Raw genomic sequence first — 13,647 nt, 5'->3', positions numbered from 1 at the left:
TGCCTTAGTATCAACAGGACGCCCAATCTCTTGCCTCTTTTTCGCCGGCATTTCCTCTTGGATAGCCCGAAGATTGGATCGGAGGTACAGTACCATTCAAAAGTTTGGACACACCTACTCATTCAAGGGTATTTCTTTATTTTTACAATTTTTTACATTGTAGAATAATAGTGAATACATCAAAACAATGAAATAACACAAATGGAATCATGTAGTAACCCAAAAAGTGTTAAACATATCTAAATATATTTTATACTTGAGATTCTTCAAATAGCCACCCTTTGCCTTGATGACAGCTTTGCACACTCATGGCATTCTCTCAACCAGCTTCACCTGGAATGCTTTTCCAACATTCTTGAAGGAGGTCCCACATATGCTTAGCACTTGTTGGCTGCTTTTCCTTCACTCTGCCGTCCGACTCATCCCAAACCATCTCAATTGGGTTGAGGTCGGGGGATTGTGGAGGCCAGGTCATCTGATGCAGCACTCCATCACTCTCCTTCTTGGTAAAATAGCCCTTACACAGCCTGGTGGTGTGTTGGGTCATTGTCCTGTTGAAAAACAAATGATAGTCCCACTAAGCCCAAACCAGATGGGATGCCGTATCACTGCAGAATACTGTGGTAGCCATGCTGGTTAGGTTTGCCTTGAATTCTAAATAAATCACAGACAGTGTCAACAGCAAAGTACGCCCACACCATAACACCTCCTCCTCCATGCTTTACGGTGGGAACTACACATGCAGAGATCATCCGTTCACCCACACTGCGTCTCACAAAGACACAGCGGTTGGAACCAAAAATCTCAAATTTGGACTCCAGACCAAAGTGGTCTAAGGCACTGCATCTCAGTGTTTGAGTCGTCACTACAGACCCCCTGGTTTGATTCCAGGCTGTATCACAACCGGCCGTGATTGGGAGTCCCATAGGGTGGCGCACAATTGGCCCAGCGTCGTCCGGGTTTGGCCGGTGTAGGCCGTCATTGTAAATAAGAATTTGTTCTTAACTGACTTGCCTAGTTAAATACAGGTAAAATAAAAACTAACAAATGCTTGTGTTTCTTGATGTTGATATGTGTCTGTGACTTGAACTCTGTGAAGCATTTATTTGGGCAGCAATTTCTGAGGCTGGTAACTCTAATGAACTTATCCTCTGCAGCAGAGGTAACTCTGGGTCTTCTGTATACCCCCCCTACCTTGTCACAACACAACTGATTGGCTCAAATGCATTAAGAAGGAAATTAACTTTTAAGAAGGCACACCTGTTAATTGAAATGCATGCCAGGTGACTACCTCATGAAGCTGGTAGAGAGAATGCCAAGAGTGTGCAAAGCTGTCATCAAGGCAAAGGGTGGCTATTTGAATAATCTCTATTATAAAATATATTTTCATCTGTTTAACACTTTTTTGGTTACTACATGATTCCATATGTGTTATTTCACAGTTTTGATGTCTTCACTATTATTCTACAATGTAGAAAATAGTAAAAATAAAGAAAAACCCTTGAATGAGTAGGTGTGTCCAAACTTTTGACTGCTAGTGTATATAAAGAGCCCAGGGCGGTTGAGTTGAAGTCGAAGTCAAAATTGAGGTTAGTAACTGCCCATCTGACGTAAAATAAAAATATGATGATCATAAGAAATGATAGCGGATACATTTTGTGCAAAAGATAAATGCTAAAATAATTACAAAATAGGAAAGTTGGGTCGGCGCTCTCAAGACGGCAGCTATCTAGTACGGCGCCATCTTAAATTGTGTTAATGTGTTTCTGTTAATGTCCTTTGCTGACACATGGGGAATGGTCTCGTTAACCTCAGACAATTTGTCCAATCTATCTGGGACTCATTCCATCAAACTCAATGGGCCCCCTTGGACTCAGATGGCAGGGGGATGGGAAAAACACTAAGTGACGGGATTGCAAGAGAGACTGGTCTTGTTTTGTTATTATGTATACGAGATCTGAATGACATGGGTAATGTATTGGGTGTTCTGTAACCTTGTCCCCAGGCTCAATTGCTACTGCATATAAAGCCTGGAAACACTGTGCAACAAAATATGACTTGAAAGGGGCGTGGGTTAAAATCAAGGTGGTAGAGAGAAAGCCTGCTACAGCTGTATTAAAATGCAGAAAATCGGCAATTAAAATAAATGTTCTATCACAGTGACCATATTATTTTTGAGAAGCCCAATTGATTCTGAGTTAGGATATATAAAGTTATGTGAAAACTATTTTAAGATGCATACTTTCCGATTTCCGGAACTCACTTCTTTGTTTAGCCTAAATCACTTGCGCTGCTCGCACTTTGAAATCCAGAGTTCAAGTTCAAGTTTCAACTTTTACTTGTCACATGGACATGTACAGTGAAATGCTTAACTTGCAAGCCCTACCCATCAGCACAGTATCAATATCAAAATATTATAACTAATAAAAAAGAAAACATGAGAAATAAGGGATAAGAACGGAAGCTACATACAATGCATTCGGAAAGTATTCAGACACCTTGACTTTCCTAATTTTGTTACGTTACAGCCTTATTCTAAAATTGATTAAATTGTTTTCAATCTACACACAATTCCCCATAATGAAAAAGCAAAAACAGGTTGTAAGGAATTTTTTCAAAATGTATTACAAAAAACCCCAGAAATATGACATTTACATAAGAATTCAGACCCTTTACTCAGTACATTGTTGAAGCACCTTTGGCAGCGATTACAGCCTCGAGTCTTCTTGGTTATGACGCTACAAGCTTGGCACACCTCCCATTCTTCTCTGCAGATCGTCTCAAGCTCTGTCAGGTTGGATGGGGCGCGTCGCTGCACAGCTATTTTCAGGTCTCTCCAGAGATGTTCGATCAGGTTCAAGTCCGGGCTCTGGCTGGGCCACTCAAGGACATTCAGAGACTTGTCCCGAAGCCACTCCTGCTTTGTCTTGGCTGTGTACTTAGGGTCGTTGTCCTGTTGGAAGGTGAACCTTTGCCCCAGTCTGAGGTCCTGAGCGCTCTGGAGCAGGTTTTTATCAAGGATCTCTCTGTACTTGGATCCATTCATCTTTGCCTCGATCCTGACTAGTCTCCCAGTCCCTGCCGCTGAAAAACATCCCCACAGCATGATGCTGCAGCCACCATGTTTCACCGTAGGGATGGTGCCAGGTTTCCTCCAGACGTGACGCTTGGAGTTGTTTCTCATGGTCTGAGAGTCCTTTAGGTGCATTTTGGCAAACTCCACGCGGGCTGTCATGTGCAGTTTACTGAGGAGTGGCTTCCGTCTGGCCACTCTACCATAGAGGCCTGATTGGTGGTGCTGCAGAGATGGTTGTCTTTCTGGAAGGTTCTCCCATTTCAACAGAGGAACCCTGCTCTGTCAGAGTTACCATCAGGTTTTTGGTCACCTCCCTGACCAAGGCCCTTCCCCCCTGATTGCTCAGTTTGGCCGGACGGCCAGATCTAGGAAGAGTCTTGGTGGTTCCAAACGTCTTCCATTTAAGAATGATGGAGGCCACTGTGTTCTTAGGAACCTTCAATACTGCACACATTTTTTGGTACCCTTCCCCAGATCTGTGCCTCGACACAATCCTGTCTCGGAGCTCTACAGACAATTCCTTCCACCTCATGGCTTGGTTGTTGCTCTGACATGCACTGTCAACTGTGGGACCTTCTATAGACAGGTGTGTGCCTTTCCAAATCATGTCCAATCAATTGAATTTACCACAGGTGGACTTCAATCAAGTTGTAGAAACATCTCAAGGATGATCAATGGAAACAGGATGCACCTGAGCTCAATTTCAAGTATCATAGCAAAGGGTCTGAATACTTATGTAAATAAGGTATCAGTTTTATATTTTTTAAATAAATTGGCAAAAATGTATAAAAACTTGTTTTCACTTTGTCATTATGGGTAGGTATATGTCAACATCTGGTAGGTATAGGGCTGTGGCGGTCATGACATTTTGTCAGCCGGTTATTGTCATGCAAAAGACTGCCGGTCTCACAGTAATTGACCGTTATTTAACATAAACACATTTAGCATCTCCAGTCCTCCAGACATACAAGCCGCTGATCTGCGGCTTTGGAACATCTATACTGAACAAAAATACAAACGCAACATGTAAAGTGTTGGTCCCATGTTTCATGAGCTGAAATAAAAGATCCCAGAAATGGTCCATACTCACAAAAAGCTTATTTCTCTCAAGATTTGTGCACAAATGTGTTTACATACCTGTTAGTGAGCATTTCTTCTTTGCCAATATAATCCATCCATCTGACAGGTGTGACATATCAAGAAGCTCATTAAACAGCATGATCATTACACAGGTGCACCTTGTGCTGGGCACAATAAAAGGCCACTCTAAAATGTGCAGTTTTGTCACACAACACTGCCACAGATGTCTCAAGTTTGGCATGCTGAATGCAGGATTGTCCACCAGAGCTGTTGCCAGAGAATTGAATGTTAATTACTCTACCATAAGCCACCTCCAACGTCATTTTAGAGAATTTGGCAGTACGTCCAACCGGCCTGAGGAGTATGTCTGTCTGTAATAAAGCCCTTTTGTGATTAAAAACTAATTCTGATTGGCTGGGCCTGGCTCCCCAGTGGGTAGATCTGGCTCCCAAGTGGGTGGGCCTATGCCCTCCCAGGCCCACCCATGGCTGCGCCACTGCCCAGTCATGTGAATTCCATAGATTAAGGCCTAATTTATTTATTTAAATTGACTGATTTCATTATATGACCTTTAACTCAGTAAAATCGTTGAAATTGTTGCATGTTGCGTTTATATTTTTGTATTTAAGAAGAACATAATATGAGTTGGCCTACTGTAGGCCTATGTTATCTGGCTATGCTCCATGCCATAGGGCTGTAGGTATGTTTATTTAGCTGACAAGATATGCTTATAAGTCCCGTGATATTATTTTATAGTAAGAATAGAATTGAACTTAGCTGAATAAAATAAAATGTTCCTGCAGCTACCTAGTGCTTAATTTGGGAAACCAAGTTAAAAGAAATCACTAAACTGTTGACAGCCCGTCTGAGCGCTTGATAAAGGAGTAAAGCAGAGAGAGGAGATGGAAACGCATGGTGGTGAGATATTCTGTAACGCTAAAGGTAATGTGACACCCAATGAATTATGAAAATATAAAAATGTCTGTTACTAGGCTATTCAAAATCAAATACAAATTCACTAGTTGTAGGCTAACTGTAAGCCGCACTGCACAATCAATGAACCAACAGCATCGCCTAGGGTATACTCTCTCTCCCAGACTCACGGATAGACATTTTGGAGTGTAGCATAAGGTTACCAGTGTCAGGAATCCCGCTTCCTGAGTCGGTTTCTGCCTGAGTTGCCTGTTTTCTGTCCGGGAGTCTTTTTTCCTGAGTTTCCTGAACGCACCCTGTCTGGTTGCCGGGCGACGAAGCAAGGCAGGAGATCTCTCTATTACCCGCACCTGCATCTCATCAGCTATCTGCACACCTGGTTCTGATCATCACCTCTCCACTTCATAAGCGCTGAACTGACATCCATTCCCTGCCAGATCGTTAGCCATGAACAGTATGTTGTGCCTGCGTATCAGCCTCAGATTACTAAAAGTTAGTTTTGCTGTTCTGTTACTTTTTGCTTGCTGTGAACTCACCTTTGTTTCCTCTGTCTACAGTTACTCTCCCGGAATATTCACTCCACCTCTGCCTGGTCGTCTGTGGCTTCAGAAACATCATTGGATCTGCCCATTCACTCCCACCAACTCACCTCCACTGCCAGCTCCGTCACCTGGATTCTCCTGCTTCCACATTTAAGTCTTTAAATAAATACTCACCTTCATTCAACTCACCTTGTCCTGGTCTGCTTCTGGGTTCCACTTTAGAGAATCGTGACAACAAGTCTATCCAGTATGCATAATAATAGAGTCCACACTCAAAGGTGATTACTCAAATTTGTTCCAAAGCCGCAGATCAGAGTATAGGCTAGACCAATTATGTACCAAAGACATCTTAAATCAGTTTTGTTTGATGTTTTTCTGCCATGTGTAATATGCGGTAGGCTATGTATTGTATAACGGCACAATCATAATTTCATAAGGCACAAGGCTCATAAGCCTATGCATAAGCTCTAATATGCATATGGCAGTTTTGAATTAATCATCACCTTAGAAAGCGCTGTCCATTTTGTTGTGTTAGACTTTGAAACCACATTCACAACAACCATGTTTTACACTGTTTCAACCTGCTGTTGAACCTCTTTCTTCAAATTGATCATCACAGTGAGGTGAGTTGTAAAAGTATGATAGTCTTACTGTTTTGATGATAAATGTTTAATGTGATTTTCAATGGCATTTGCATTGATGTCAGATTGGTTTGAGGGACAATAGAGCCCCGAGTACCAGGCCATTAGAATCTGATGGTCGTTAGCAAGTTGGATACTACCAAAGCATGTCCAGAGTGCATAAGAGGAGATTACCGTGACTCAGCGGTCACATAGAATTTTACTGCGGTCACGACTCATGAAAGCTGGTGTGCAATAATAAGGTAATCGCAACAGCCCTAGGTAGGGATGCATCATAAACCATGTGTGCTCCAGTAATGAATTTGCTCCCATGACTGACCTCAGTGACTCCTCGGAGGAAGGCCTCCTTGGCCAGCTTGGCGGGGCCATCTACCGTCTTCCCATCATCCTCCGGGCCCCAGCTGGCGCTGTAGATGTGGATGTGCTGCGAGTTAAAGCTGAGGGAGTAGGCCTCCACCACGTCTGTCACCTCCCCGTCCAGCATACGCACACCTGAACCCACACACGCAAGGTCAGTACACAGATCGAGAGAGAGAGGTGAAATTAGAGGTAAAATAAAATAGATAGACAGGTAGGTAGGTAGGGTGAGACAAAGGAAGAAAGAGAGAAGGTGACAGAATGAGAGAGAGACTGAGAGGACAGAGAGAGACAGCATGAGCGGAGAAGAGGTAGGGTGCTATTAACATGATGCAGTTGGGAAACAAAGCCTTTTGTGTCTGGCTGTCATATTGACAAACACACAGTCTGACTGGGGAGACAAAGGGTTTATGAGCCTGTCACTCTGCCAGACGTGATGAGCAATTGTACTCTCTCACACGCATGCAGACGCGTGCTCACTTACTCACACATATCCACACACACACACACTTTTTACTGTTGTAGCTATAAACAAGCACAGCTGGCCAACAAGAGTCAATACCTTATCCTTCATTAATCAACCAGGTAGGACAACAGACATCTCACAAACAACGCAAGAACGACAGAACATTCCTTCTGACGAACAAGTGAGGGAGGGTTTTTACGGTGCCTCCAACACCGTCTGTGACCTGAGGGAAACCAACCGGCCCAGTAGCAGGGTCATTCCATGAAATGAGTGCCTTTTGCATCCCTTTGATATTTTAAGTAGAAATTGTGTAATTTTAAAAACCTGTTATATTAAATGAAGTGCCCTTTAATATAGACCACATGGAGAATTCAATAAATTCGATTTTTTTATATGAATAAAGACTTGCTAAATTGGCAAAAATTGACATGTCCCTCTGTGTATCCTCTGTGACTTCAAGGAAGATTTTAACCCAAAAATGTCTCCAAGTTTTCACCATTATTTTGTTGCTTTGACAACGTCATTTATGAACATGATTATTTTTTTAATGTGATTAGTGATTCATTTACGTCTGTCCCTCATTTTAAGGTCAACCCTGTTACGTGAACTGAACTCTCGTTTTAATATGGTGAAACTATTCCTTTTTAAGTATATTTTTCAAAAGAAATATTGAACATCTAATAGTCAAATCATAGTGTAAAAGAAAACAGGCTAGAAATGTTTTAACAATAAACAATTGTTTAAAGCTTGCATTCAATAGCCCCTTCCTGGTGCACATATTAAGCTTCCATTCCCCTTGTCACAGGGGGATTAATGTCTGATTTAAGATGAAATCGTCAACCCTGTTATGGTCAACACTTTTACTTTAATTGACACTTAATAGGCACTTACTAGGGATGTGCATCTTTCCCTTTCAAGACGATACAATACGTATCTAGATACAGTGCCTTCAGAAAGTATTCACACCCCTTGACTTTCCCCACATTTTGTTGTGTTACAGGCTGAATTTAAAATGTATTAAATTGAGATTTTGTGTCACTGGCCTACACACAGTACCACAGTGTCAAAGTGGAATTATGTTTTTAGAAATGTTTACAAATTAATTAAAAATGAAAAGCTGAAATGTCTTAAGTCAATAAGTATTCTAGCCCTTTGTTTTGGCAAGCCTAAATAAGTTCAGGGGTAAAGATGTACTTAACAAGTCACATAATAAATTGCATGGACTCACTGTGTTTAACATGATTTTTGAATAATTACCTCATTTCTGTACCCCACACATACTATTATCTGTAAGGTCCCTCAGTCGAGCAGTGAATTTCATACACAGATTCAACCACAAAGACCAGGAAGGTTTTCCAATGCCTGGCAAAGAAGGACACCTATTGGTAGAGGGGTAAAAAAAATGCAGACATTGAATCCCCTTTGAGCATGGTGAAGTTATTAATTACACTTTGGATGGTGTATCAATACACCCAGTCACTACAAAGATATAGGCGTCTTTCCTAACTCAGTTGCCGGAAAGGAAGGAAACCGCTCAGGGACTTCACCATGAGGCCAATGGTGACTTTAAAACAGTTACAGAGTTTAATGGCTGTGATAGGAGAAAACTGAGGATGGATCAACAACATTATAGTTACTCCACAATACTAACATCATTGATAGAGTTAAAAGAAGGAAGCCTGTACAGAATAAAAATATTCCAAAACATGCGTCCTGTTTGCAATAAGGCAGTAAAGTAATACTGTAAAAAATGTGGCAAAGAAATGAACTTTATGTCCTGAATACAAACGTTATGTTAGGGGCAAATCCAACACAACACATCACTGAGTTCCACTCTTCACATCATGTTATGGTTATGCTTGTCATCGGCAAGGATTAGGGAGGTTTTTGGGATAAAAAGAAAGGCAATAGAGCTAAGCACAGGCAAAATCCTAGAGGAAAACCTGGTTCAGTCTGCTTTCCAACAGACGCTGGGAGACAAATTCACCTTTCAGCAGGACAATAACCGAAAACAAAAGGCCAAACATACACTGAAGTTGCTTACCAAGACGACATTGATTGTTCCTGAGTGGCCTAGTTACAGTTTTGACTGAAATCGTCTTCAAAATGGATGTCTATCAATGATCAAACAACTTGACAGAGCTTGAAGAATTAAAAAATAAATAATGTGCACATATTGTACAATCCAGGTGTGCAAAGTGCTTAGATCACATGTCAAACTCATTCCTCGGAAGGCCAAGTGTCTGCGAGTTTACGCTCCACCCTTGTACTTTATTCATAAATTAAGGTCACTAATTAGTAAGGAACTCCCTTCAGCTGGTTGTCTATGTCTTAATTGAAAGGAAAAAACAAAAACCTGCAAACACTCGGCCCTCCGTTGAATGAGTTTGACACGTGGATTAGAGGAACAAATTGATGCGATTCGATGCAATATGATACGATTTGATGCACTAACATTTGTTGCATATACACATTCATTTTCTATTCTAAATTCAAATCTGCTGATGCCCCCCCCCACACACACACTTTTGATCTGAAATCACCATCCCCCACTAATTCATTTGTCATTTTTGCAGATAAAAATTGTTAAAGTTAGTAATATATCAATATTTATCGGAAAACAATTGCTATGACTATATAGCACAACTTTGGATTTCACCCCCATCTCATAATCAAATGGTTTAGACTGTTTGGAAGTTTTGATGGACTCACAGTTAGCTTATCTTCTTCTACCGCTTAGACCATGCAGTGCAGGTAGAAAAAATTATTATGAATTGTTATGAAATGATCAATTTTACCCTATATATCTAAAAATGACCATATATACTGATTGTTTCATGCAAAACTACCAAAACTATTGCTGATGGTGAACCTAAACAATCAAAATCAAATCTAACGATCACCATGTAGCCTACCTATAGCCAGATGAGTTGTCTCCCCGGTGGTAGCTTTGGCTACTTTTATTCCGCTAAAACATTTTTCAACAGCGCATTTGATAAAAATAACCTAGAAAATTACATTGGTTGTCACTCAACTAATAAAGCCTAATATTGCACAAGCCATTATACAAACATTTGAATGCTGAAGAGCAGATGTGCCAGATCAAGAATAGGCCTACCTCTTGTTGGCCAGCGTGCGCCGTTTGACTACGCTACTGATATTGCCTGGGGTTGTTCGGCATGCCAAATGACTTGCAGATTAATGACTGTCAACATAATTATATGCTTAGTTTGACACTGAAGGAGTGGACGCAGTTGTCACAAAATATTAGGTATTTTCGGAAGATAGAAAGCCATTAATTTGAGCAATAAACATTTGTGAAACTGCGATTCGTAATGTTTGAATCGATTTTCTGACCGATACATGCTCATGCATTTGGATCGGTTTGGAGTCCCCGCAGACTGATGCACTCATACCTTAGATATTTGAACTAGGGACCGATGCATATCAGTGAATCGTTACTTCCCTAGCACTTACTATAGTAATTTTTTTATTTAAGATCTTGAGATGGAAAAACTTGCTCTTTATGATAGGGCCTGTCTGCAGCTTTGATGTGGACCACCTCAGATCAGTGCTCTGAACAGTAATTGTAACAGAAGGCATGAAATGAGCCATAGTCAAATAAGCCCTATTACTGTACCTGACTAGCTAATTACAGGTTATCTGCTGCATCTCTGAGACTGATGATAAACCACATAAAGACTTCAATTGCACACTCTAGTCTAGAAAACCAGGCCCTGCAGACACACACAAATTGATTGCGTGTGTACGGAGCAATCAGTCTGGATTGCAAGGAGGTGTTTGAAAGCTGAATTGGGGTCTGATTTGAGGTAAATGTGAATGTTAATGTCTTGAATCCTGCTGTTAATGCAGTAGCTAACACATTACTGCCACTATAACGATCATCATCATAATCATCAGTGTCATGGACAGGAGGTTAGAATCCCATGGAGAGACACTGCTGGGTTACTTTCCCTCCAGCTGTGCTCACTGGTTCCTATCTAAAAGCTGTGAGCGTGGGAGATGAGTGTGTATGTGTGTGTGTTTGGGGGTGGGGGTTCAACACAGCCACTAAATGCTAATCACTGTACAGTAATTAGGAATGGCCCAGCAGGAGAACACACACACACAATGAGCTGCTAGAGCAGGAGAGGCATGCTAGGAGGAGTAGGGGACTTATGGCTAACATCTGTGGGACTGCTGGGGACTGCTCCCCAGGGACTGCTCTCAGGGCTCCACTGTTGGCTGGCTGCTTGTATTTGACAGAGTGTTAGGGACACAAGTTGGTAAAGGCCAGACAGTGGCTTGAAATAGTACATTAGACTGATTAGAATACTTGTTTTTGGCGAAAGATTAGAGACAAAAGTTGGTAAATATTCAGAAGTGGCAGCTAGCAAGTATAGAGATCGCTACGGTGTGCTCTACTGAACATGACTCTGGTTCAACTGACAGTAGACCCGAGTCAACCAATCACAATTGTCCATTGGCAGAGCATGCCTCACTCACCTCCAATTTTGGCGTTGTAGGCCATGCCCACCCCACAAACATCGTTGTTGGCGGCCGCAGCAACCTCTCCAGCACACCGTGTTCCATGTCTACATGAGAGAGAGAGAAAGAGAGAGACAAAGAGAGCGAGAGAGGAAGAGAGAAAGAGAGAAAAATAGAGAGAGAGAGAACGAGAGAAGTTAGGATTTATGACTAAAAACACTCTCATCGCTCATAGCAACCATCCTGAACCACGCAGGGCTCTTCAAAAACAATAGCTCCTAGAACGGCTGCTAAAAATACACAGCAGCACTAGGCTTGGGCGGTATACCGTATAGCAGGAGGTAAGCTTGGCCTCTTATATGGTGTCATATGTGACTGGCTGTAAATGATGATCCTCAAAGACAAGCATATGTCTGATTTTTGGTGATGCTAACTCTGATCTGATAGCCTCCTTGCTCTGTGTTCCAAAGCCTCTTGTAATATACAGGCTTGTAAGTCACTAATGTAGATGTGTCCTTTGCTTAGGTCTGCATTGCTTGCAACATAACTTTGTGACTTCAAGGCATCTGAACAGAATCTCCACTTCGAGTTCCATTCCGGAATAGGAATGCGTGTGCTGGTGAGTTCCATTTGAGTTTGTTCACTGGTGTTCATGACAGTTCCAATGGCCCAAATCTGCCGGGGTAGTAGTGCACTATATATGACTCTCTGGGCTTTAAATGATGATCCATTGACAAGCATATGTCTGATTGTTTTGTGAAGCTACTCTTTGTTCTGATCGGCTCTATTTAGGAACATTCTATCCTCTCATAGAAGCCAAACTATAACTAACATTATTTTGTGATTCCTTCTGTGGGATACCTGATTCCAGACCATGAGACTGACACACTGATGTGCTTTCTGAAAATTCAGGTTTGTGAAATGTTAGTGGTTAAGAGCGTTGTGCCAGTAACCGAAAGGTCGCTGGTTCTAATCGCCGACTAGGTGAAAAATATGCCGATGTGCCCTTGAGCAAGGCACTTAACCCTAATTGCTCCTGTAAGTCGCTCTGGATAAGAGCGTCTGCTAAATGACTAAAATGTAAAATGTACCATTATAGTGCACCATGAAGGGAATAGGGTGGGACTTTGGACTTTGGATGCAGACGCTTTCACTAGCCCCTTTTGGTTGGCTGACTATACAAGATGGCTTCTTGGCATTACTGTTTAGTTGCTATGGCTACCGGTAAATGCTACAGTCCCAATGATGACAAATTTAGCTCACTTTGAACCGATGTGAAACGACATGAACTACTGAGTGACTGTAGCTAATGCAGCAGTTGTATGTTTTTAAATTCTTTACAGCCAAACAGTAACTTTATTTTCTTAATTAACAGACATGGGGGTAAAGTTCCTGAGGGATTAACACTACCTTCACTGGTGAGTTCTTAATCCAAAACTCAAACTGAATTCTCCACTATGTGTAGGATTGGTCTTCCACCAGTACAGTGGTTGAATCCCAAATGGCACCCTATTCCTTGTGCACTACTTTTGACCATGGCCAGTCTGTATCGTCAAAAGTAGTGCACTGCTTAGGGACTGGGTTGCCATTTGGGCCTAGTGTTGACAGAACTCTTAACTGGTGGAACCAGTCACTTTAACATGCTACAGTCCCAATGATGACAAACTTAGCTCACTTTGAACCGATGTGAAACGACATGAACTACTGAGTGACTGTAGCTAATGCAGCAGTACGTTTTCGATTTCTTAAGCATCGCACTAATAAAATCTATGCCTTTCATTCTACAGGGTTTGCGTGCTGTGGTCAGTGGAATTGCAACATAAACTCAAACACACTGGTAAGTTGAGGTTCTAAAACTGTCCCAAATGGCTCCCTCTATAGTATTTATTTTTATTTTATTTAACCTTTATTTAACTAGGCAAGTCAGTTAAGAACAAATTCTTATTTGATGGCTGATGTTCTGGATTGCTCTAAGCTTTAACCATGTATTTAGATTGTAGGTAGGTATTGTAGTTAGGTATTGTAGGTAGTTTATCTAGGTAGTTATTGTAGGTTATTTTAGGT

The 13,647-nt window shown here is 41.5% G+C and overlaps 1 protein-coding gene and 2 non-coding genes across 4 annotated transcripts in view; 2 read left to right on the top strand and 1 right to left on the bottom strand.

Moving 5' to 3' along the window:
* Positions 1-13,647, bottom strand: part of LOC121577037 (furin) — a 199,419-nt gene that overhangs the window by 29,826 nt on the left and 155,946 nt on the right. For both annotated transcript variants that reach the window (XM_041890736.2, XM_041890737.2), the window contains exons 7-8: positions 11,602-11,690; positions 6,592-6,764 (exon numbers count right to left, since the gene is read on the bottom strand). In XM_041890736.2, the coding sequence (XP_041746670.1) occupies positions 6,592-6,764; positions 11,602-11,690 (262 nt within the window). The remainder of the gene's footprint in view (positions 1-6,591; positions 6,765-11,601; positions 11,691-13,647) is intronic.
* Positions 12,821-12,884, top strand: LOC121577482. Its single transcript, XR_006002633.1, has one exon. It is a non-coding gene; the product is annotated as a small nucleolar RNA SNORD29 (small nucleolar RNA).
* On the top strand, positions 13,233-13,296 carry LOC121577481. The gene has a single exon (XR_006002632.1). It is a non-coding gene; the product is annotated as a small nucleolar RNA SNORD29 (small nucleolar RNA).

Source organism: Coregonus clupeaformis, chromosome 11, assembly GCF_020615455.1.
Source record: "Coregonus clupeaformis isolate EN_2021a chromosome 11, ASM2061545v1, whole genome shotgun sequence".
Lineage (NCBI taxonomy): Eukaryota > Metazoa > Chordata > Actinopteri > Salmoniformes > Salmonidae > Coregonus > Coregonus clupeaformis.
This window is presented reverse-complemented; position numbering and strand designations above follow the sequence as displayed.